The 24,370-nt window shown below is 50.2% G+C and overlaps 1 protein-coding gene across 1 annotated transcript; it reads right to left on the bottom strand.

Moving 5' to 3' along the window:
• Nucleotides 1-8,426: 8,426 nt before the first annotated feature.
• Nucleotides 8,427-15,991, bottom strand: AREG (amphiregulin). Its single transcript, XM_058837180.1, has 6 exons — nucleotides 15,860-15,991; nucleotides 15,326-15,502; nucleotides 12,587-12,770; nucleotides 11,984-12,142; nucleotides 10,396-10,498; nucleotides 8,427-9,392 (listed from the first exon to the last, which is right to left on the bottom strand). Exons 1-5 carry the CDS (start codon nucleotides 15,900-15,902, stop codon nucleotides 10,411-10,413), a joined length of 651 nt encoding a protein of 216 aa, XP_058693163.1. The 5' UTR covers nucleotides 15,903-15,991; the 3' UTR covers nucleotides 8,427-9,392; nucleotides 10,396-10,410.
• Between the last annotated feature and the right edge of the window lie 8,379 nt (nucleotides 15,992-24,370).

The following is a 24,370-nucleotide window of genomic DNA, read 5'->3' as shown; positions in this document are numbered from 1 at the left end:
CAAAGAGACACAGCAAGGAAGACCAAAGGTACCAGTGGGCTACACTCTAAGCAGGATGAACCTTCCCAAGAGAGCAGCAGAGAATAAAACCCCTGCAGTGTATCTCTGTTGCCTGGTGCCCCCAAAGTGTGCTGCAGAGAGCTGTGAGCGTGCTCTGGGAGGCCAGGCAGACGCGCCACGCCAGGTCACGCACAAGGTGTGTGGGCACAGCAACCCGATGCAAAGCACTCTCCTGTGTGGCATATCCTGCTTCTCCCCGAGACATGTACAAGCTGCGCTCGGCCGCGCTCGTGGGTGATACCATCTGTTTAATCGCTGCTCTCTGTGCTACAAAGTCACCCCAGATGCTTTGCATCGGGAAAAGCTTTTCCAGCAGTCATTAGTGAGGTAGGGGGTGAAGAAGGAATTGTCAGGCTGCTTTTTTGCATAGGTCGTGGCTTTAGTTAACAGCCTCCCCTCAAGCCCTGCTTCCTGCTCTCCCCTCTCCCCTGCTAACTGTGAGTTTCCCTACACTTCCCTTCGGGAGCTACTGTACAGGAATATTTCATAAACAGGCCTGAGGGTTTGTCTGCTGCCTGTCCTACTTCCTTCAGAGCACACGAGATCAGCTGGGCTGGAATGTCAGCCCATATCCTGCTCCCACAATGCCTGCATGAGAGATGGAAACTGATCTGCTCCTGATGATGACTTCTCACTCATGGTGTCTGGCTCCCAGCTCAAGCCACGCTACATTTGGCAGACAGACCTCCCAAATCATGATGCTGACTCAAAATTAGGAGAGGAAATAAAGTTAAGTCTCACTATTCTCTGAAGTCTTTATAGTAATATTTAGGTCATACACTGACCTCCATTCCCTCCATCCCTACTGGTCCCAGGGGCCATAAATGCCCTTGCTCCAAAGAAGTACGAGAAACTTTAGGTTCCCAGGCCATGCCTCCATGCTAGAAGCCAGTTCTCCTGTAATTACACAGCTCCAGGGACTGGCCCCTGAAGGGAGTCCCTCACAGTACCAGGCAACTGTAGATACTCACTACTGATGTGCACGAGTACAAGTAAAAAAAAACCAAAACTTCAAGCCCTCACAAAGCTTCACACCAAAACACTGTTCATATCCAAGTCCAAAAGTCAGAACAGTTTCCTCTCTGAAGCACCATGGCTGATAGAAAGGTTCACAGTAAAGTCACGAGCACTGATAACCCTGCACAAAGCAGTCGGTCCGAGACGGCCCTTCTGAAAGGCTGGAGTGCTTTCCATAAAATTATCTGCAGCATCAACTGTTAATCATCACAGACCAATTGATCTAATCTTCTACTAAACAAGGGCCTGGCTCATCCTTGTTTTGATAGATGTTAGTCTGTGATAGTTCTACAGTTAAGACAGAAAGGCTTGATAGCACTTTTGTGCTGTTTCACTTATCACTTCACGCTGTCCCCAACTTTGGAGCCCAGAGAAAGGCTCCCCTTCTCTGCTTTTGCCAGGTACCAGCTGCTCTACTTTCACGATCCTTGGATCACCCAGGTTTTGGCGAGCTAAGTGGATGTCCTTGCAGGAGCTCTTGTGGGAGGAGCTTTGGAAAACCAGTTAGGACAGGTCCTGCCGGCCCTGGGAGCATTCCTGCTCCCATGCTGATGCAACTGGATCCAATCTCCTGGCAGACCAGCTGGCTGCTTCCCAAAGAGCTCCCTCCAGACTGACTTGCACACTGAGCCCAGGGGATGGCTGTGATGAAATTTGAGCAAGGGGACAAAAGGCTTTCGGCCTTCATTAAAGGTGGGAACACTTGATGAAGATCATGCTGTTATTAATTGGCTCCTCCCAAGAAAACTCAAGCTGCCTTGTTCTGCTAGAGCTTACCATGCTGTGGAGCATCTCCCCAGCACCAGCAGGACCGTGGATGTTGAATCATTGTGTTGAACCCTAGTGCAATCACTTGGGATGTCTGAGTGGGATTCATTTAGAGACTCTTGTGCAACGCTGGTGTGAGACGGAAAGGCACAGAGTTATTTCAGTGGCAACACTCACCTTACTCCCACTCAGGATTCCGTGTGTAACAGCTCCATGTCACGTGCTCGGCACTAGAGCAGGGACCCAAACACAACCTCAAGATGAAACAGCCTAACAGCCAACATTGTTTCAGTACACTGGAAACCAGGTAAAACCAGAAACAAGGTTTTTGCAGAGAGACAGATACAAATTCAAGCCACATGTTCAAACAAGATTCACGATGCACTGTCAAGGCCTCGGTTACCTATGGATGCCTTCTGAATGAAAGGTCCTTTTGGCACAAGCCAAGATAATCTCAACAAAAAGAATTCTAAAATGCTTTCATCATGTCTTAAAGCAGAATTTTTCAGACCCCAGCAAAAAGATGGGATCTTCTGCGCATGCTGCTTTCCTTGAGCTCCTACTAAATCCATTACAAAACTCAGGCTGCTGTTCCTAGGACCCAGGTGAGATAGGTGATGATGACCAAGCACCCCACCATCACTGCTCAACCCCTGTACCAACTTTTCCTGTGACACTTTTGCTAACAGACACACATTGTTCAGTCTTGCACTGCTTGCTCATTAGCATTGCAGTAAGTCATTTCTTATGTAAATCGTGTCAGCCCACAGAAAAACCAGTTCAATTCCAGTCTGCATTGCTGGGATGGACACAGAACAGAGGAGAGGTGCTAATGATCTTTTTTCCTTTTTCTATTTTTTTAATAGAAAACCAAGGACCAGGCAGGAAAGCAGCCATTGCCTATCTTCCACTATAAGCAGAAATCCCCTCACATCTGCAGAAAGGCTTTCTCACACACAAAATTATACCAGCTATCTCTTTCCAGGTCACCCAGTTTGCATCTACAACAGCAGTTTCTGTGCACCTAATTAGAGGTTTGAAAAACCAATAGGCATTTTTGTCTGTGGACCTCATGTCTGCTTTCAGACTTAACTTTATCTTTTAAAGGCATGGCTACACAGCTAACAGCACCGTATCTTTTCTACATGATGCCTCATAACCTTATGACTGTGAACGTGACCGCGAAAAATAAACATGCAGCCATGCTAAGGGGATCCTTTTCCTCTTGCTGCTGCTAATGCATGCTTCCCAAAGGTCTGTGAATGGTTTCTGGCTTTATCCCTGTCACAGCACATCACTGCATGTCCCAGTTTCCCCTCTAGTCTCTCCCCCAGTGCAGAAAGGGAAGAGATGCTTCCTGCTGGGCCTGCGAAAGGCCCTGGAACTGGTATATACTGGCACTGTGATGTGCACTTAGCCCAGTGCATAATATGCCTCAATATTCCCTTGCTATGCCTGTGGTGTGAGACAAGTGGTTCAATCCCTGTCCTTCCTCTGGTCCATTTTGCTCAACCCTGCTACCCTATCCTTCCACCTCACTCCTCTTTCCAGCTGAAATCCCAATTGCTGCTGTCTTTTTCAGGCAACAGGCTATAGCGCTTCCCTGGATCATCTCACAGGATTGACACACATCACTGCTGTGCATGTGTTTGAAAAGCTTTCATCATAAATGAGGGGGACAGAGACCTGACAGAACGCTTGTTGCCCTAAGCCCTGGTTTGGTTTTGCTCTGCTCCACCCAGGAGGTGTCTGCCTTTCATCCCCAACAGTAATCATCCCCAGGCATAAGGCAGGGAAGTGCCTTTTAACTGAAGGAGCCAGATACGGTCTGAAAGCAACACAGACGAGTATCAATGGGAGCCACGCTAACGCTGTACCGACCCAAATTACACTCACAAGTTTCATTTGAAACTCTCCACCTGCATTTGCTGTGTGCACCTTTAATAATTTCTGAACATAAGAGACACTGCTTAGAAACATGAGGGCAAACCATGCAAGAAAATGGCAGTCTTGTGGGTAGAACCTGGGGCAGCTGTCAGGCTCAGCCCTTGCTCAACCACCAACAATTCACATTACCATCTCAGCAGGGACGCAAGGAGAGCAAGGACACCCGACAAGACATCGGCCTGTCTGAGATTATTCTACAGAGATACTACGACTCTGTACTGACAGGAGCTGTGGACACTCTAATAGAGACAATTAAAAATATATTCCTCACTTGAAAATTCTAAAAGTAATTTCTGTTTCCACTTTTTTTTTTTTTCAAGCTGGTTACCTGCAGTGCTGAAAAGATTTCCTTTCCTAAACAAAAAGAAACTAAATGGTACAGCATCAGCAGCACTTCTTTATCTTCTGGAAGAACAGCAGGTTTCCAGCACCACCCACAAACCAATCCAGCCTCTGACTACTGTCTGATGCCCAAATACAAATTCATCGCAGGAGTGTAAGGAAAAAACACACCAAAGAAGCAAACTATTTTCCAAGGTCTGGAACAAAGTATCAAAAGGCAGGAAGCAAAGGCAGTTAGAAGCGATGACAGTGTGCTCTGACTAAGGGTGCATGGTGTTGGAATGAGGGTAGGACATCCAGGTTAAGACATATTGGAAATGCTGGATTAGATCAGACTCAGACTTTTTAGCTTTGCTTTTTATCCCAAGATGCAAAGAGAACAGACTGCATTATTTCAGTCAAAAAATTCTGAGCTGAGAATTGGCTACTTTTCTGAACCATATGCAAAAAGATAAACCTTAATGACACAAAAAGCTTATAAATGAAAACTTGATCTTTCTCAAAAAAGATGCATTGACTGTCCTTACTAGGAAAACACATTTTGAAAGCATTTCTCTACTTTACTGTGCTAGCTCAAAGGTCTTCTTTGGCTGAAGAAGGCCCAAATCCTGCTTCCTTGGCTGTGGGCCTATCCAGGGAGCAAACAATAGCTGTTCCCCTCTGACACTCACAGGCGTAGCTGCCTCAGCCGAGCGACTCCCGAGTCATAGACAAAGCCAGACCTGCCGCAAACGAGGATTACTGGCTCATGAAAGGTGTAACCAGCAGAGGAACGATAGGTATGCACATCTCTAGTCACAAAATGAGAAGGAAGCTAGGTTTGCTTATTGGGGACTGTCTGATCCTTCTGTCCACTGATCTGTCTCACGTGAACAGAGTCCAAGAGAGGCAGCAAAAAGCAGCCCTTGCTCCTGGCACATGCTCACTCACAGCATTCTGCAGTCAGCAAGGACATGCAGCCATGGCTTCCTATCCAAGAGAACACCTCAAGAGCCAGGTGAGTGCAGGATTGTTCTCTCAAGTGGGACACACTGCTAGCACATCAAGAAACCCTCTCCCAAGAGAGGTGAGCATCTGTCCCAGGTCACAGCCCTGCTTTCAGGCACGCTTGCTCAGGGAGTTCACTGAAGCATCAGTAGAGCTACCTAAGAGTATTGCTATAAGAAACACCCAAGTCTTGTAAGGACTCACACCTTTCAACCAGGTACTGGAAAGGGCATCAAACACCTCAAATGCAGGTGAAGCGAACCACAGCACAGCTATCGGGGATCGCTGACAACACAGACATCTTCATAGATATCCATGTACGTCTGGATTTACTGAGGAAAACTCGTTAAATTCAGAGTAACATCCGCTACTCTGAAGGAAAAGGGGCACACTGGGAGCTGGGCAGGACGAGGGAAGCCAAGTCCAGAGGCAGACAGGAAGCTCCCCAGTCACAGACTACTGCAAACACTCCAAAGCTCCACTAAGTGCACAACAGATAACACCATGGTGAGCTCTCCTTCTTCCCACCATCCTCACAGAGAACAAAACGTTCAGGAAAGACTAAGGAATTATGCAAGAAGGCATGACCATCAACATTATCCCTGGATACCGATCTGGATATCAGAAACACCTTGCCAAATCAGCCCTGTGTGCAGAAAATTGTGCAAGCACATGAGGCTCCTCCCTCAGGTCTCAGCTGAAGCAGCTACAAGTGAGGGACACAGATGCACTCCTCTCAAGGTGGCATTGTCAACGGAAGGTTAAGAAAACTCTGGAAGCCCAACTTAGTAATAAGATGTGCAACCAGAAATCCAGGCACGCTCAGTGAAACCAAGGTAGCTCCATGGTGAGGGGAGAAGGTCAAAAGCTAGATGATGTACATCCTAAAGAATAGTCCTGGCTGTGCAGCATCAACAATAAAAATTATCTTTGCACTTACCTTGCAGCAAATCAGATTTTCTTGTCACACAAGTAGAGCATCCTTGGACAGCAAGAGACTTCCAGACACACAGTTCCACCCATCTATTGTGGGTTCTTTTAAGCAACAAACCCACTGGACACTGTAGGCCTAGATGGTGCTTGTGCACCACACTCCCATTCGGAAGCTTGGAGCAGGCTGTTATTAGCCAGGGCCATAGCAGAAAAAACACAGTACTGCTTGCCAGAACTCATAATTGATTAAAGCATAATGAAGGGAATTTTTCCTTTCTTATATACATCAGTTCTGGATTTACAATCACCTAGGCCATTCATGGACAGAGATGTGCCCTCAGTTCCCTGCACTAAGTTGCCCAAACCCAGAAAACAGTTCCAAGCGTTCAACAAGCCACCACAGGGAACATGGGCAGTTCCCTGCCCTGCATGAGACAGCACTATCTCTTAGGCACAGCAAAGCTCTGCTGGCAAGAGCTACAGCAGTGCTGGATGTGACTGACCAAAAGCAGAGCACAGAGAAGAGCTCTGCAGCAGAGCTGCCGGCCACACAACCTCTCAGAAAACCTGGCTGCAACCTAAATCCTTAGAAAGGAGTGAACCTTCTGCGTAGTCTGCCCCCCGCTGTTGCCTCTGCAGTTTCCAACTCCTTACTTTCAGAAAATATTCTCCAGCCCATTCACTAATCAGGGTATTAAAAGTACACAACAGATGGAATCCACAACTTACACTGGTAGCTTCACTCCCGTCAGGCTCAGAAGCTGGGGAGGGAAGAGGGAAAACAGCTCTGTTTCCCATGGTAGTGTGGGTTTAACCTACCAAGTAAAAAACTTGTTACTTGCTCAAAAATGCAGACTAGAGAGAGAAAAGTTTCTGTAAAGGAGTCTAATGGCTTTTAAAAGGGGGTTATACTCCATCCTCAGTCTCACTAGGCCATGGCTTGGTTACCACTGAGATCAAGCTTGTTTACTCCAAAGCAAAAAAAGTCTTGGCAGGACTGACAGAAACAGCTTTTCTTGCCAGAGCTCTAATAGCAAATGTCTGTGGAAAAGCCACTTGTAGAAATGCTGTTTACTTTGGTAATGAAGCAAGTTCCCTGGAATGAAGTCTTGCAATCTTCCCAAGAGATGTTGCAATACCTTACCTGTACCTCAGCTACATACCATACAGGCTGCTCTCAGAGCCTGGGAACTCCCTGGGCAGCTCAGGAGGTCAAGCAACTCCACGCAGTTGCATCTCAGCAACTCCAGGCAGGATTTAGCTCTAGTCCTACGCTGGATACACAACCTGCATCCTAATTAAAACTGATGGCTGGGGGCCTTTTTTCAGCTCTGCTTCAAGGTAAGCTCCAGCCACCAATACTGCCTGAAGATGCTTATGAAAAAAAGGCCTCAAAACAAATCTTCTCCATCCCCTTTTTTTTCCATCATATAAAGCCCCATCATCCTCCTTGAAACTATTTTTTTTTTTTTCAGGCAGCTCTCTTAGACCCCAGCTCACTGTGAGAAATGCTCTGAGGGAACATCAGCACACAGCTAGACTAACAAGTACCAAGCAAGAGAAGAAATTCCAAGCAGACAGCCGAGGCCAAGGCTCCCTTTCTGCTTAGGGAGAAACTGGCCTGAGGCTATGCTGCTTTTCCTCGTTTATTTAAGACCAGGTTTCAAGGTGCTGTCCAACTTCTGTCCAACTGCACAGAGATGAAAGGCTCTTGCTGTTCAATATTCCACCTCTCGACTCAAGCGCAAATGGCTACAACATATGCTCAAACCTCAGTTTGAAGTTTCGCTGCCAATGAGACGGCTGACTTAGCCTCTCCCCAGTTCAGCACCAATAAGATCCCTTGTAGCTGAATGAAATGGATTTCTTACCCAAACAGGTACTTGCATTTGTACATTTTGTTTACAAACAGCTCGCACTCTTGTAAGAGCACCAAGCCCATGCCTGACACATGGCTGCAGTTCTTCATGGCAGTACTTGTGCTCCCAAGTGTTGAAATTCTTGCTTTGAGGAGAAACCAAGCTCTAATTTCAAGTGTTTACATGTACTCCTGAGAGCAAGAAAAGAAATCTTACCATGATTAGGTTATGTAAAAAGTTTAATTATAAAATAAATAAGTTTGTTATGGAAACATTAAATATTAAATACAGTAATAAATATTTACACATTTACAGATACAACTTGACAATTAATGGTGTTTCTCTGCTACCAGAAGAACTCTGCTCTGTTTACACAGAACACAATCACTCTTCCAAGAAGAAACTGAACTCAGATAACACTCTGTGCTCATGACAGCATGGACAGTAAAGAAACCAGGGACACCTGGGTCAGAAAAGATTGAGGTAAGATGGGTTCTTCACACCTGAAGGAAGAGCACAAGAGACCACTGCTTGCAAAGCATCAGTGCCTGAATTAAATTCTCCAAAGGAACAGGTTCTTAGTCAAGTTCAACGGATGGGATCTGACGTGAAGCATTTTATATTTAAGCACTGCTTAAAGCAGCAACAAGTATCTGTTTAACAGAAGTAGCTTTGTTTTTAGGAGAGATGGGTCCAGCCTTATCAGTTGGTTTGAGCATGGATCTTTTCCTTTAGATGCAAAGCCTCAGGTCTTGCATCTACTGCCTCAGCGTCCTGAGGAGACTAATTTCAACTTGGGCTAGCACACACGCAAATGGATAGCTCCACTCACACCACGAGTCCGACAGAACTCGGAGGGATCACTTCCACACACACAGTAACAGAACCCAGCTGAGGCTGACAGAGATCTGTCACCAACGCCCTGCAAGTCACAACTACAGGCGAAGCTCTCGGAAGCCAATATGGACAGGGAGCACGGTGATAACAGAACCAGGTTTTTCATCCACTGAGATCAAGGGAGAGAAGCCATCCCAACCTCTTCCCTTTTTCACTTTGGTAGAGGGAAGGAAGGGAATTCTCTCCCTTCCATCCATTCCTCAAAGTAGCAACAGGTTATCCCCCTTAGAGTTAGAGCTGCCAAAGGAGACTTGCTAAGAGAACAAAGTCCATCCACACAACAGCCGTGACCGGAGCTCTGCACAGAAAGAAGGCTCAGCAGCAGTCTCTAGCAGGTTGTGACAGCAGGTCCTGTCCCCCACAGAGCCAGCTCCTTCCATATCGTTGTGCCGAGATGCAGTGATAACTGGTCTCCTCAGCAAGTGATTCAGCAGCAAGTGGCCTGTTGACATCTCCTTGCAGCAGCCTCTCTCTTGATGAATCAGGGCTGAGTGGCAACAGCTCCAGCCCACAGTGTCCAGGTGGATGTGTCAGGTAGCCAGAGGTACCCCGCAGCTTGGCAATGGCCACTTGAGAATTGTTCTGTAACGGGCAGACCAGGCACATTAATCACCATCCCCGGCACAAGCACCCTGTGCTAGCACCTCGGCAAACCGACCAGCAAGGCAGGTGGGTTCAGGATGAGCACACACCTGAGGACACTCCTCAGGTACTGAGGATACTCTTCAGCTTCAAGTAAGCTTTCAGCAAAACTCTCCAATTGTCACTGAGCAAAGCTAGAAAATATCTAGAGCTGACATGCGGCAAAGCAAAACCTGAGAGCTCTGCCAGGTGTTTCAGGACTATCTTCTATGGCTTCCTCCTCAGCTTGTAGTGTAACTCCTTTTCAGTAATGCTCCTTGAGTCTGCTGTTAAATGCACTTGGCCTCAGGAGAGACCAACTTGCCTGCTCAGTAAAATCCACTAGATCTCTTCCAGAAGCAACTCACAGATGCCGAGGGGCTTTGGGGCTCAGCTGCTGCAACAGTATGCAACTTGACAGAGCGGCTATCTGTGGTGCTCACAGAATTCACAGCTTTAAGATGCTTAACAAACTTTGTTGTGGCCACTTAAGGGATTTAAGCAGTTGCTTTCCCAAGAAAATTTCAGCTTCTGAGCACCAGCTACTTCCTGAAACTCTCCTTGCAGCAAAGATATGAAAACACTCAGTACTTTTCTTCTAAGAGGCGATGATGCCATGGCACCATCCTCCATGACTGAAGTCTACCAGTGTTTCCTGCACTACATCTGCCTCTGTCCAGATATTCAGGACTTTTTCTCCACAGCCCCACTCAGAGCTCAGTACAGCTTCCCATGCTCACTTGGCCTTAAACACAGCCAGAAATTTAACAGAGCTGTTGAACAACTTGTACAAGTCAAGGTGGTTTTGAGAAACCAGAAAACCAAGCCAGCTGCTCACATGTAACCTATGTGTTTCACGACATTTGAAGCATTAAAAGCAAACACTAGCATTGCAAAACAAGCATGCAATTCCCACACAGCCTGGGAGGTTCACCTGAAAGGTGTTTGAAGTCAGCATTCATACCTGCTTTCTCCCCATTTACACACCAACATGGCCATTTCTGTTCTCTTGTCGGAGTTTTTTCCTTTCTTCTTTCTCTTCATACTGAGGACACTTTTTCCTGACCCTGTGGAATTACAGCAGGTTAGAGATAATTTGGAACCCTGATGCACATCCTGCTGTCACCATCCTCCGCAGCATTTAGACTCATGTTCTTTGAATCCTCAAGCAACTCCTTGGCACCAGGGAGTTTCAAGCAAGGCGGTTTTTAAGCAATCAGCATCAAGCAGTATCTGCTCATAAAATCAAGGAACCCCTGCACTAGATGCCAGCACTTGTGCCTCCCAGAGATAGAGCTCCTTGCCTTAAAGCACATAAGGGAGCAAGATGAAGAGAGGTGATCGCTGGGACTGAGCAAAGCACCAGGAGAACTTCTGGGTGACAGATTTCCTAGTGGCTTTAGCTTTTAGCTGCAGAGACAACGCTGTCTTCCACCTCCCCACGGCAGAGCCATGCAGGCGTCAAATCTTCAAATCCCTGTCCCTTGAATATATAATAAGGAAGCCCTTTACTGATTTTTCCCGTTCCTCCAGTGTTTCCTAGTGACTATTCCAAGCAGCTTCTCTGGATGAGGGTACAGATGAGAGTTCAGAACATGAAGCTAATGCACTTCAGAAACTACCAGTAGTCACTTGCTCTCAGAGCACTACAGAACTGGTTATCTCTCCTAGCAGCAAGGAATGAGGCAGTGTTCAGAGAACAAGTGTTCATCCCAGCATTCCTCTAGTTCAGAGTTAAATATGAAGCAACACTGAAATGACAAACGCATGCCTTGTTTCCTGAATTGCAGGAAAAGGTACAGCACGTACCCAATTCAGATGATGTGCTTCATCAAGACCTAAAATTAGACTGAACCTTGGGGTTTTTCTACAATATCCCAAGCCCTGTGGTGCTGGAGCTGCAGTGACAGAGCTGCAGGACTGTTCCAATACTCGGTTTGTTATACGTTTTGAAACTCACACCCAGAAAAGCTCTTTGAATTCATCCTCAACAGGACTCCAGATTCTGACAACCCACAGCACTGAACTGCAGCAGCTGGTTCAGCTGCAATAGCGCTCCCTTCGTATTAACAGCAAGCACAATTTGGGACCGCCAGCATTTGCCTCCCCATCTGCTTTCCCTCCAGGTGCAAGCATTCAAGCCCAGCAACATCCATTAACAAATGGACTCTCAGAGCACCACTTCCTACCCTCCACGTGTTGGGTAATAGCCGTGCATGAGGCCATCACATCCCTGCTCACAGGTTTCTCCACAAGGATTGGGGAAGGCACAGCTGTGTCAGCATTAATGCTCCTCCTGGGCTTCCTGCTGATGTTCCGCAGCACTCTAACCACCCCGGTTGTAGCAAGGGCAGAAGGGCTCTTGGTTTACAAAACAAGGGTCACAGACCTTGCTCCTACTCCCCAGACATATCCAAGCTGGGCTAAGAACTGATCCTTTCCAGATGCTTTCCACAAAGGTAAGGCAGATGAGCCATGCACATGCTGGGGTTATTGGGCACAGGCCCCGCTCACACTTAAGGAAGACAGACACCAAAGAGGATAATACTTACTGCACTATCACAATGATAAGTACAGTAATGAAGCTGACGCTTGAGAGCAGGACAGCTACCACTACCAACACAGTCTTTGAGTAGTCTGCCACATCATTCTTCCTTTGAGTCTTCATGAACTGTTCACCACAGCGCTCACCAAAAAAATCCTGATGACACCTGCAAGTAAATATTAACACAAGTTCTTATCAGCTCTTGTGCTGTCTGGAGCCAAGGACACCCACACATACTCAGACCTGACTTAGACATCTTCTGAGGTTCCCATGAATCTCAAGATGCTCCCTTCAGAGCATGTTCGTGAAATGCAGTCACTGCTCTAGCACAAGGTTTGTCAGCATTTCAACAAGTCGAGATTAGTTTGGGTGTGATGTTCCAGAAAGACACGCCTTTTCATTCTTTTGGTTTGAGTTTATGACCAACTGATGAGTTCAGTGGCTTGTTATGCATCTCAGATTCCATCATCACTCAATTTACATGGCAGAAAGATTCTCAGTCAAAATACGGCAGGAGATGGATCTACACCGAGTTGACACCGATTTCTCCTCTGAGCCCTCACATGGCTCACGGCAATGACACCTAACTCACAAGGTACAAGGAACTTACTTGCAGGTCACCATCTGGAGATGTTCTCGGTAAATGCATTCCCCATGGATGCAAAAGTTTTTGTATTCCATTTCACAAGGAGTCCCTTTCTTCTTGTTTTTCCCTCTGTTTTTCTTCCTTCTTGATTTGCCAGCATTCTTCTCTCCCCCCCTCTTGGCTGGCTTGGGTTTAACCACAGGTTCAACTGAAAAAAGGACACGATGACTTGGTATGAAAGTGCTAGAGAGCAGGATACTGAGAAAATGGAATTAAAGAATTCGGTGAGAGCGAGGAGGACCATCACCGCAGGAGAATCTGTGACCAGGAAGCACAGGATGCAAGTGAGAATGCTGCTGGGCATCTCACACCCAGCACAAAGGCAGCAAGCTCAGCAGCTCATTAAAGCCCCGCTCAGCTACCCTTAAGTCCTGTGCCATGCAGAGCAGAGGCAGTAGCAGCAGGTGAGCAAGAGCCACCAAAGATGAAGAGCAGCAGAGGTGCAGGACTGCAGCATTCCACAGCATGAGACGCTTGAGTGCGAGAGCACAGCTTCAAGCAAGGGCCTGTAAGCAGCAGGGAGTCCATGCCGAGCCAAGCCAGCCTCTAGTTTTGTATGGACTCGGATACGAGGCTAACAGCTCCACGTCTCTAAACTCTCCATTTGCATCAGTGATGAAAGGCACTGGAACTCGCTAGATAGTCCTGGGCGCTTGCCGAGGCAAAGCAGCTTGCTATCCCGGTTGGGATACTTGTTTCTCCTAAACAACCTGCAGTGTCTTCAGACCGAGAGCTCCTTTCCAGTTCTCCTACTTTGTGAGAGATGCTGAGCACGGGGAAGGTGCGAAGGCAAGGCAGTCAGACTATTTATTCTGCCGCTTACTGCTGCCCCTCATTATCTCAATTAAGACAAACCTCTAGAAGAGTGTGGTTTAAAATCCTGGTGACTTAGTAGCCCTTGGATTTAAGCAAGGGCAATCATGCTCCTTTTGCTGAGGAGAACAAGCCAGCTGCTGACAGTGGGTCAGAAGCTCCAGGGCTGCCCCGTGCAGCAATCCAAGTCCAATAGCATTAGTTTGGACTAACTTGGCACAGAAAGTCTTGGCAAGAACCCGCCCCCTGCACTGCCAGCCCCTCAGCAGGGCTGCTCAGGAGTAACAGTTACCCGGGGCATTTGAATAGGCCCTAAGAAACAGCAGAGCCATGACAACAAGCTTTAATTTTGCTCTTGTGCTCTGCAGACCTAATGAAAGTAATTTTCAGATGATTGATATTTTACCCACTGCTGTATGCATACAGGGAACAACCACTATAGGGCACAACTGGATCTAACTACTTCCTAACCCTGTATTTCTGGTGCCAAGAGCCTGTACAAAGGAACAAGGTGTAGCTCACTGTTGTCTAGACAGCTGATCATTTTCACTTCTAGAGCAACAAGCCTGGCTTGAAGTTACTTAAAAGCAAAAATGCCTTCAGCAACCAGAAGTCTGATTAAAATGGTATGAGCTATATTAATATGTAAACGAGGTACACAGTTCCTGCAGCAAGGTTTCCTGTGCCTGGAAGTGTGAGCTCACTCCTGAAGTCAAAGGCCCCTGCTCTGTCCCGTCTGACTTGATCTCTAGGTTCGCGCTCTCATAATTGAGGCCGCTTCCCTTCCTCCCTCTCCCAGGCTCAGCTTGTCAGCTTGATCTCTGTGCCCCTGTCTGCAGGCTGTATGGCCAGGAAAGCCATCCCCAGCTGAATCATAACAGCTTCAAGGTTTATCCACAGATAAACCTCATGCCAAGCAGAAGAGCTGGTCCACAAACCAACCACCCTAGGTAACAAGTCTGGTTTCTGTGCAGTTAAGACAACACTTCAGTCACCACGCCAGTAGTTTTACAGGCTGAACTGCTCGATAACCCTGACAGGCGCCTTTCCCCCACCGATCTTCAGGGAGAACTTCAGCAAAAATCCACATTACCTCAAGCGACCACATAGAATGAGGTCCCACTTAATTTTAAGAATTCCTTTAGTCACAATAAAGTCTCAGGGTGCTTCTGCAGCAAAATCAGTAGTCAGATCCACCCTGGAGGCAACAGGACCAGCCTACTCACACCTACTGAGGTTCAAATCACTTGTAGATACCTGGCTTGTATTGCAACTACACTTAGCCCAGAACCAACAAAATACTCCCATTCCCACAGTAAGGCAGACTGCTCACATCTCCTCACAGCTCAGCAAGTGGGCAAATTACAATAAATACACACAACAGCTATCGACAGTGCGGCATTGCCCTAAAGATGCTTAACAAACTTTCCTGTGGCCACTTAAGGGATTTCAGCGTCTGCTTTCCCAAGAAAATTTCAGTTGACTCCAACCCAAATAAGCCACCGTCAGAAACTACGCAGAAAATTCCTGGAGCAAGGCAGATAACTTGATGTTAAACAAACCTTTGGGGCCAAACAGCACCTATAAACTCCACTGATTGTTCTACACTAAGCAGGTGGTCACCACCTGACCGTAGCCCTCCTGTGAGGTTTATCAGCAAATAAAGCTACACAAAGCAAGCTACCACCTAGCCTGTAGCTTCCACACACCCTAGGTGCATTCACGCTAGATTTCCACCCCTGACAGCTATTTCTAAAGCAGCAGCTTCAAGCACAAGCACGTTTTTGCTCCATACTCCACGAGCTAAGCACAGCAGCGTTTACAAGAAAGGAAAGGCGTAAGCTGGGACTCACAAGTTGCGAGAACCCAGCCCCAGCGCCGCCGACTCACCTCGGATCAAGTCATCCACGATGTACTGGTGGACGGGCGGCGCCTCCTCGTCCTCCTCCTCATCCTCCTCGTAGTCAGGACCCGGCACGGGCTCGCCCTCGCGACTCCCGGGCTCCCGCTCCTCGTGCCGCTGTGGCTCCGTGGCGTTGGGCGACGATCCGGCGGCCGCACGGCTCGCTTTGAGGGAGGGAAAACGGTGCCGTGAGCAGGGGGGCAGAGGGGTCACCTCCGAGCGCGGCATCGCGGGCTCCCTCACTCGCCGCGGGCTCCCTCACTCGCCTCAGCGCCTTCCCGCCAACGGCCGCCCCTCAGGCGCGAGCCCCCCCTCAGGCGCGAGCCCCCCCCCCTCAGGCGCGAGCCCCCCCCCCCTCAGGCGCGAGCCCCCCCCCCTCAGGCGCGAGCCCCCCCCCCTCAGGCGCGAGCCCCCCCTCAGGCGCGAGCCCCCCCTCAGGCGCGAGCCCCTCCTCAGGCGCGAGCGCGGGCTCCCCCGATTCCCGGGCTCCCCCGGCCCGTCCCGTCCCGTCCCGCACGCACCTGCCAGCGCGGCCAGCACAGCCATAAGCACCGCGGCCCGCATCGTCCGTCCCGGGGCGGGAGGGATGACAGAGACACCGAGAGAACGGGGGGAAGGAGTCTCCGTAGCACAACAGGTGCCGGCAGCGGGCAGCGCTCCATAAGGAGCCGCCGGCCGCCGCCGCCCACTTTATGGGCGGCTGGAGCTGGGGGCGGGGACGTGGAGTGACGTCAGAGGGGCGGGGCGGGGCGGGACCGTAGAATCCCAGAATCGCAGAATGATACAAACGCGGAGTCTCCCAATGGTTTTTTTGTTGCAAGGGTCATCGAATACCACCTCAGGCCACCCCCTGCCACGGGCAGAGACCCCTTCTACTAGACCGAGTTGCTCCAAGCCCCGTCCAAGCTGGCCTTGAGCACCTCCAAGGATGGGGCACCCCCAGCTCCCCTGGGCACGCTGGATCCCGCGCGGGTCACGGCGTCGGGGGCGCGCCGGGTTATTGCGGGCACACCTGTCTGTCTGTCTGTCGGCTGGCTCCGTGCTCCTTGCTCTCCCCGCGTGTCCCCGAGGAATGCTTTCCGGAGATAAAGCGGCCCATCGACCCCCCCCTCGCCTCGCCGGCTGCGCCTCGCCGAGCGGCGCATGAGTAAGAGCTGAGTAAGCGGCGGCACCACCGGGCAGGGACAACCGCGCTCCTCGGGGCCGCTGCCGCTCACGGCTGCCCCCGCAGAGCTCCCCGGAGGGCACCTCCCCACGGCTCTTGTGGGAGGAAGCGGGAAGCAGGCCCGCTGAAGAATCCCAGAACCACCGAGGCTGGAAGAGACCTGTAAGAGCACCAAGTCCAACCATAGACCCAGCTGTGTAACCCCTAAACCAATAAACCTCATCGCCCAGTGCCACATCCAGATGCTTCTTGAACACCTGCAGGGATGGTGAATCCACCTATTCCAGTGCCTGAGCACCCAAACAGTGAAAACGTTTTTCTGGTATCTAATCTGAGGCTCCCTGGTCTCATCCTAAGGCCATTTCCTCTAGTATTCGCACTGCAGGCGCCACAGAAGCGACCGGGTGCTCCACATCACCACAACCTCCTTTCAGGCAGCTGTAGAGGGAACTGCTGTTTTGAGGGGATAAAAACTGGGACAGCAGGCTGTAACGTGTGGGTCTAGCACGGGAGCCCTGAGAAGCCAGGGGATCCAGGATGAAGGGACTGGAACTCCCCTGCTCCTGTCCCACGGCACAGCAGGGTGGGAGGGCAGCGGGGGGCAGTGCTGCATAGGGAAAGGAGGCTCTGGACTTTCTAACTGAGAGAGAACAGACTGTTACTCACATTCAGCTCAGGAACAGCTCAGGAAGCTGACGGAGCCTTTGCTCGAAGTGGCAGGGATCCAAGTCACTCAGTCACTGAACCTTCTCCCTTCTTCCACAGGCACACACGATATGTGGCTCCCGGTGCCTTTGCCAGGTCATGCCAATCCCGAGAGGCGATGCCCAAGAGGTCTGGAAAAGAAGATGCTGAATAAGTCACTGGGGTGTTAACCTGACACAGACAGCTCCAGCAAACCTTTGACAGCCCTTTTGTGCATGGTGCAACTGAAAGTGTCTGAAACAGCTGGCATGAGCTGACAGCTTCACTTCTGGGGTTTTTGTTGTGTTTCCCTTCTGTTGCCTGTCCTCAGAGATACAGCAGAGAAAAGACAAATCCTGCTCATCACTGCAACCCCACGTCAGAGAGCTCTGCAGGCAGTCAACAAGCAGCTCCTGGGCTATGTGGGGGACAGTCAGGGGCTTCACAGGGCTCCTCCTTTCCCCCTCGGACTGGAGTTCCCTTCCCGCAAGACCTCCGTAAGTCTCAGTGCCTGGAGTTCACAGAGATCATTTGCATGTCAGGGGAGTTTCTCCAAAGGAAGAGACTCCAGGGTTTGGGGTCTTGGGGAGGCTAGCTTTGGAGCAGGCTGCAGGCCCCATGGCCTGCCAGGCCTGCCTGAGAAGCTAGCCTGGGAAATTCATGGGAGGATTCCAAACAATCCTCAAAGACAGAAAACAGCCTACAGGTGCTGTTTGTCTGTTCCCGTGTTTTCCTTCCAGGAGAGGGTCAGGGGGTGGTGAACCCCACTGACCAATGATGGTAATGTAGTACTTTACTAACCAATAAGAGTTTCCTTTCTGTACTTTCCACGAACTCGTCTATATAACATGGCTATAACAATAAACTAGAGATTCTCTCCTGTTCTGACTCCCTTGAGAGTCCGTGTCGTTCTTCCTGCCGTTCCCAATTAGAACGACAGGGTCTCTTCTGCTGAAACATGGGATTGGTGATTTGAGAATGGCCAAAGCAAGGTTTGTCAGTCAGGAATCCTCCCTTTCTTCCTCCCTCCTGCTGTGCTCAAGGCTGGCTTCCTCAGCCAGGCACCACAGCTTCCCCCACAAATTTTCTTTAGCTGTTGAAAGAAAAATATTTCTCCCATTTTCCTTAATCAGAGATTCACTGGAAACATTTTAACTTTTCTTAAGTCCAGTCTGAGAAATATACTGCGCACTGAACATTCCAGTCCCGTTTGCTGCACTTGGCAAACTGCTGAGCAATTGGAAGAGGCTCAGCAGGTGGAAGGTTGAATGTCCCAAGTGCAATTGCCCGTGTTACCTGCACTGTTTAGAGACCAAACACGGCATATCCAGCAGCTGACTCACCGTGTTCCCTCTCTTCTCCAGGCTCCAGCTGATAGCTCCATCTCACTGACTGCCAGCAGCAAGGAATTTGGCTTGCCATGCTTTGAATTTGTCATTTCATCAACTTCCTCCTGCTACTCCTGTGACCTTGGAGAAGAAGGGGCAGCCTGGCATCAACCAGCACAACTCCTCAGAGTCCAGAAAGCGCAGCAATATAGTAATGGCTACCTAATTATGCACAGAGGGGTTCTGGTAGGACATCAGGGGAGCTCTTCCCAAATGGCAGCCTCCCAGCCAAGCCCTACTAGGCTGTTTCTTGGAGAGAACACCCTCCAGAGGCCAGGAGTTCAGGACATTCTGGGTTTCTGGGTGCAATTTGCCACAAGCCCCGGCTCTTCTTGTGTGCCGTGAGGGAAAAGGCACTAAGCTGGGCCGCTGCCCTTTGCCAGGGCTGCGAGGACATTTGGACTCTGTCCCCGGGATGAACTTGCAGAGGATATCCCCAGGCGTGGTGCAAGGAGGAGAAGCCTTGAGGGGGCCTGCGGGCGCGCTGCTGGGGCTGCAAGGGCAGGGCTCACCTTTGGGAAGGTGCCGCTTCCCTGTGGATGCAGAGTGCCACCTACTGAGCCACCGCTCCTCCCGGCGGCACCCGGGGTTTTCCGGCAGGACAGCCAGGCTGGAGCTGCTGCTGCCAGGAGAGTCCTTGCTCTGGCTGTTCCATGAGGATGGGCCCAGGGAACAGGGAGCTGCCCCAAGGGCTGGTGAGCCCAAATGGCTGCAGCTCACAGATAAGCAGGGAACCTGTGCAGGGGGCTGCATGCTCGGGCACGGATCTTGGCACCTGCCCTGAGCCAGAGCTGGTTTTCCACAGGCTGGCAGGGAAGTCAGAGGAGATGGGCTCAGGAGCCTGGCTAGTCCACCCTGGGCCTCCACCATCACTTTGAAACCCTTCAGCACAGACTGGGCTCAGACAGCACCTGGCAGCAGCCAGTGCAGGTGACATTGGTGATATCTCTTTGCCCCTCTGATCCCTGTCCTCGGTGGAGGGACAGGGGGTGGCCAGCACACAGCCATCGGTTCCCAGCTGTGCAGGGATGATCCAGAGCACAGGCTGGACTCGTGGAGGAGCAGTGCCGCCCATGCTGACAGCTGCTGGGCCTTGGCGGAGCACACATGGACATCATTTCTTCCGGGAGACTCTGAGTGCCTACTGGGATCTTATTCACTCTCTTTACTTTTGATAAAACCCCCGAGAAATGCGTGAAGAGAAAGGAACTATCTGCAACACCATCCCATTAATTTTCTTCTCTGACATCAAATGTTTATTTTGGAAGGGCGGGCACAGCTGACCTGGTGTTTGAACATGAGCTATCCTTTCTCATCCATCCATCTGAGAACAGGTGGAAAGAGGTAATGACTCAAACCGGAGTGGTGTCTGTCTGGGCAGCTCAGCAGACTTTCACTTCACTTGTGAGCTGCAGACACCACTATCTGCTGCTATCAGCAGCTCCCTCACAGGCAGGGAGGGAGCTTTGAAGTGAGGCATGTGTGACTCCAGTTCCTGCTGATGTAAATTGAGATTGCTGTGATAAAGAGCATGCAAGTGCATAGCCAGGCTGTTGGGGAGGAAGGAAGGGAAAGGCCTGGATATTGCCTTTCTGGATATTGGTAGTTTGTTGGCCTCTGAGACATGCAGGTGTTGAGCTGGCTGTGCCTCCGTGCTGAGAAAGACCTTTAGCAAAGGATCATTTTCCTAAGATGGTGACATTCTCCCTGTGCTCTGCTCCTTTCCTGGATACTTAACTGAAGCAGGGATCACATGAGCAAAACTTGTCCAGAAAGGGAATAATTTATGCACTGTTCCCCCAGGGAAGTCTGCCCAGTGCTCTGACTCTGCATTTGAGCACGTCTAAGGAGGAAAAACCAAAAGAACACAATCTGCTGGCCTTGCGATGACAAGATTTGGTGGGATTTTCTGTCACTTATATCAATTCAAATACAACAACAGTCCCTCCTGAAAACCTAAGGGGTACCTTCTGAAACAACTTCAACTCTAGGGACCCAGAGCACCCCTGCTTCATCTGATGAAACATGCAGCAGCGCTAAGCAGCGTGATGTGACCGAATCACAGCAGTGGGGTTTTATACTTGTTTTCCAAAGGCTTTCCTGGGTAGCAGGCAATGGGGGATGCAGCTTGATCATTTCAAAATGCCCTGTGCCGTGTTGTGGCTCCAGTACTGCCCCTCACTGGCACTAGGCAGAGTTCAGCAGGACGTGCCCAGCTTGGTTTTGATTCAGGGATGGGGTAACGTGCTGCAAGCCTGCCCAGGACAGCCATCCTGCCGCCCGCTGTTAGCACACTGTCCTGGCTTCAGCTGCTCTGGTTTTCACACAGCGTGCACTGAACAGCTCTCCTTTGACCAAACACATCCTCCAGCACTCACCCACTCGTTTTTGTGCAATGGCCTAACCTGCAAATGCTCGGGGGCACTTCCTGACCCCAGCAGTAATTTTAAGGGCCTGAAGCCAGGACGTGGGTGAAGCAATAGTGGATTTACACTAGAATGGGGAGCTGTCCCTCAGCTAACAATCTTCTTCTCTAAAAATACCACGTCCTGCCATGCTGCACTGAAAATTGCTGCCCTTTCTTCCACTTCCCTGAGGCAATTCACAGGAACTTCTCCCAGGACTCTCTGAAGAGGGCAGGCTCGTGCCTATCCCCACGTGCACCCCAAGCCAGGCTCCCCAGGGGTACCCCAGTGCAAACCTACCCTGCTGACACCACTGGACAGAAGGGGCAAGATGCTTTAGATAGGAACCTCTAGGGACACAAAGACTCGGTTGTTGTAGCCTGTCATAGCCTGACACTCCCTCACCTGGCAACATTACTGTAGCCCTTTACCTGCAGTGCACGTTACTTTACGTATTCAGCTTACCACGCCACTCTAGTGTTGAGCAAACTCATCCCATCACCTCTCTAACAACTCCAGTATTGCAGCCCAGAGCAGTGCCTGCAGAGGAGAGCACCCAAAGGTGTGTGGAGCCACTGGATCATTCTGCAAGGGCTCAAAAAGTTCTCATTCTAAACAGAAGAGGAAAAAAAATATTAAAATGCGAAGCGTGCTTGAGATAGCAGAAGCTGTGTGACTACTGTTCACTGATTTTGGAGATCTCCCAGCTCAATCCCAGGATGCACTGACTTGGAGACCACGTGTAGTTATGTGGGCAGGGTGGCTGCTGCAAAAATGATGCCTACACTTGGGAAAATAGAGGTGTTGTTGCCCTAGTGTCTTAGAGACTGAGCTGAAAAAGAGCCAGAGTAGAAATCTTCAAATGAAGAAAAGCCTCCCCAAACCAGAACGCCACTGTATGGTGGTACAGACGGAGTGGCAACAATCTGGGCTTGCCTTGAAGGGTCTTGGCTGAGTTTGTTATATCCCTTCCCTCACCTTGGGGGCTGGGGTATGAACTCACTGGGAGATGTCTACCACAGCTCATTTGACAGCACAGACCCTGTGAGCTAATTATACGGTACTGCCTGTTTTGGGGGAGCCCAGCCTCACATAAGGACTGGGATCATGTGATGGGGACTGAGATATTTCCCTGTTACCTTGCTCATTATTTCCAGTTGTGTCCAGAGCAGCAGAGAAATAAAGGACATGTGGGGATTGTTTGGGAATTTCCTCCTGGAAGGGCAGCTTAAGTCTTAGCTTTCTTGCTTTGAGATCTTCCTAGTGCCTTCCCATCTGTGCATCAGGTGGTGAGTTTTCTTTACCTGTTTGAAGTCCCTTGGTATGTGGAGAAAGAATGAATCACAGGAGAAGCCTACAGCAATTAGCAACTCCTTTCCTCTCACCTTTGCCATAGCTAAGTTTTTTCCCTAGCACAAAGCCCAGGCAAGGCTTCCTACGCACAACAATGATGACGTAGATCACTCAGGATTTTGATTTTTTTCACAGGCCATGAGCAAGCAAAGAAGCTCGGGAGAACACTGCATTTCACAGGCACGGTAGTTATGCTCCCTCAGAAATTCCATTGTTTGCCAGTGGTGCCTGCCTTTGACTACCCGTGCCCTCCTGACTCCAGGTGCCTTCAACTGAGCCCGGGTGCCAGCAAAGGGGCATGAAATTTGGCAAACTAGAAAGGTGCTGCTGGAATCACTCAGTCCTGGCAGCTGGAGCTTTCATGTCAGCGTGCTGAAGCTGGGCTCAGCGAGGGCTTTGTGAGCTGCTACCATCTGTCAGTGGAACCTGAGCTGGTAGAGCACTTGGTGTCCCCCTTCTCCATGTGTCACCTGGTGTCCTCTTGCCCATGTGTCACCTGGTGTCCCCTTGCCCATGTGTGACCTGGTGTCCCCTTGCCCGTGTGTCCCAGCAGCCTGGGGCCAGCGTGTTCCCAGGCCAGGGCTGCTGAGACACCGCATGAGTAAGGGCCCATTTGCATAAAGATCGCACACTCATGCTGTGAAGGAGGTTTCCTAGGCACAGGCTCATTTCCTCCGATAGGTTTGCCTTCATGTAGGAAAAACCCTCTTCTTGAAGGCCTTGGACAGGACCCAGTTTGCCTTGGCACGCCACGATGCCATCCTGGCATGTTTGGGTCCGCCCAAGCCCGGCTGCAGGCAGGCACATTCTGCCCCTCTGGAGCAAAGCCCAGGCCCCGCTTTGAGGTGCACTCAGGTATCCCACTCTCAGAGCTTTGCTGACAAGAGGTCACACCACTCCTAAAATGTCTCTCAACATCACCAGTGTGCCGGTGTCTGCACGGCTCCTCTCCTTGTAGGCTTCACCCAGGACGTTTCAGCAGGAGCAGAGGTCTGCTTCAGCAAGGACAGAGAATCCTGGAGGTGGCAAGTTAGTCCTGGGACTAACGTGTTTCTGTGTAAAAAGAGGGAGAAAATTCAATGGTGTTTGAGTACAGTTAAATTATTTTAGCATTAAAAGACATTTTATCTTAACATGCATGAAATAGGCCACTAAGCATTGCAGCCAGACAACCACTTTCCCCTCCCATTAGCAGAGTGGTGGCAAATAAAATACAAAACACTTAAAAGGAGCTGAGCTGAAAAAAATGCACAAAACTGTATGAAAATTCAGAACTGGTCCTACAGTGACAAAACAAGAATCACATTTCAAGTATCCTGACCCTTGTGAATGCCAAATTCTTCATTTGGCAGGTGTTAGGCGCTAGACACGAAGCCACAGAGGAAGTAAACACTTTGTTTTGGAAGAGACTGAGAGGAGGAGAGCTGAGGCTGCTTGGGGCTCTCTTGGCCTGCAATGAGTGGCCTTGTGCTCAACCATAAAATGCCTCCACACAAGGGATTTTCACAAGCAGCTCTGTCCCAGCCCCACTGCTGGGACCTTATCCTCACAGCGTGGGCCCCAGGGACAGAGCCGCCGTGCCCGTGCCCACAGCCCTGGGGGTAGCTGCAGCCCTTCTGCAGAGCCCAGTCCTGGCTCTCTGAGGTTTTTAACCCAGACTGGACTGTGCCTGTGCCTGTGGCTGCCACGTCCCCACCTCCCTGTGGCTGTGCTCTGCGGCACTGCCAGAGCAGCCAGCCCCAACCCAGAGCTCTGGGGCGGCAAGTGGGGCACAAAGGCAGCCCGGAGCTCTGCTGCTGGAAGCGGTGGCTCCACACTGTACCACGGGCACAAAGCTGCACAGGACACACAGGTAAAGCATCACCTGAGCAGTAGCAGAGAGGGGAGGCCTTCTCTGACACGTGGGGTCTGAGCCCTGTGCCGGGAGAGACACGGAGAGCGTTTCCTTGCCACCCGAGACTGCCGCCGTGGCAAGCAGGGATCCCTGTCCATCGGTGGGCTCCGTGCCTCAGGGCTGAGCTCACTGCCAAAGCCCTG

This window comes from Poecile atricapillus, chromosome 4 (genome assembly GCF_030490865.1).
Source record: "Poecile atricapillus isolate bPoeAtr1 chromosome 4, bPoeAtr1.hap1, whole genome shotgun sequence".
Taxonomy (NCBI): domain Eukaryota; kingdom Metazoa; phylum Chordata; class Aves; order Passeriformes; family Paridae; genus Poecile; species Poecile atricapillus.
This window is presented reverse-complemented; position numbering and strand designations above follow the sequence as displayed.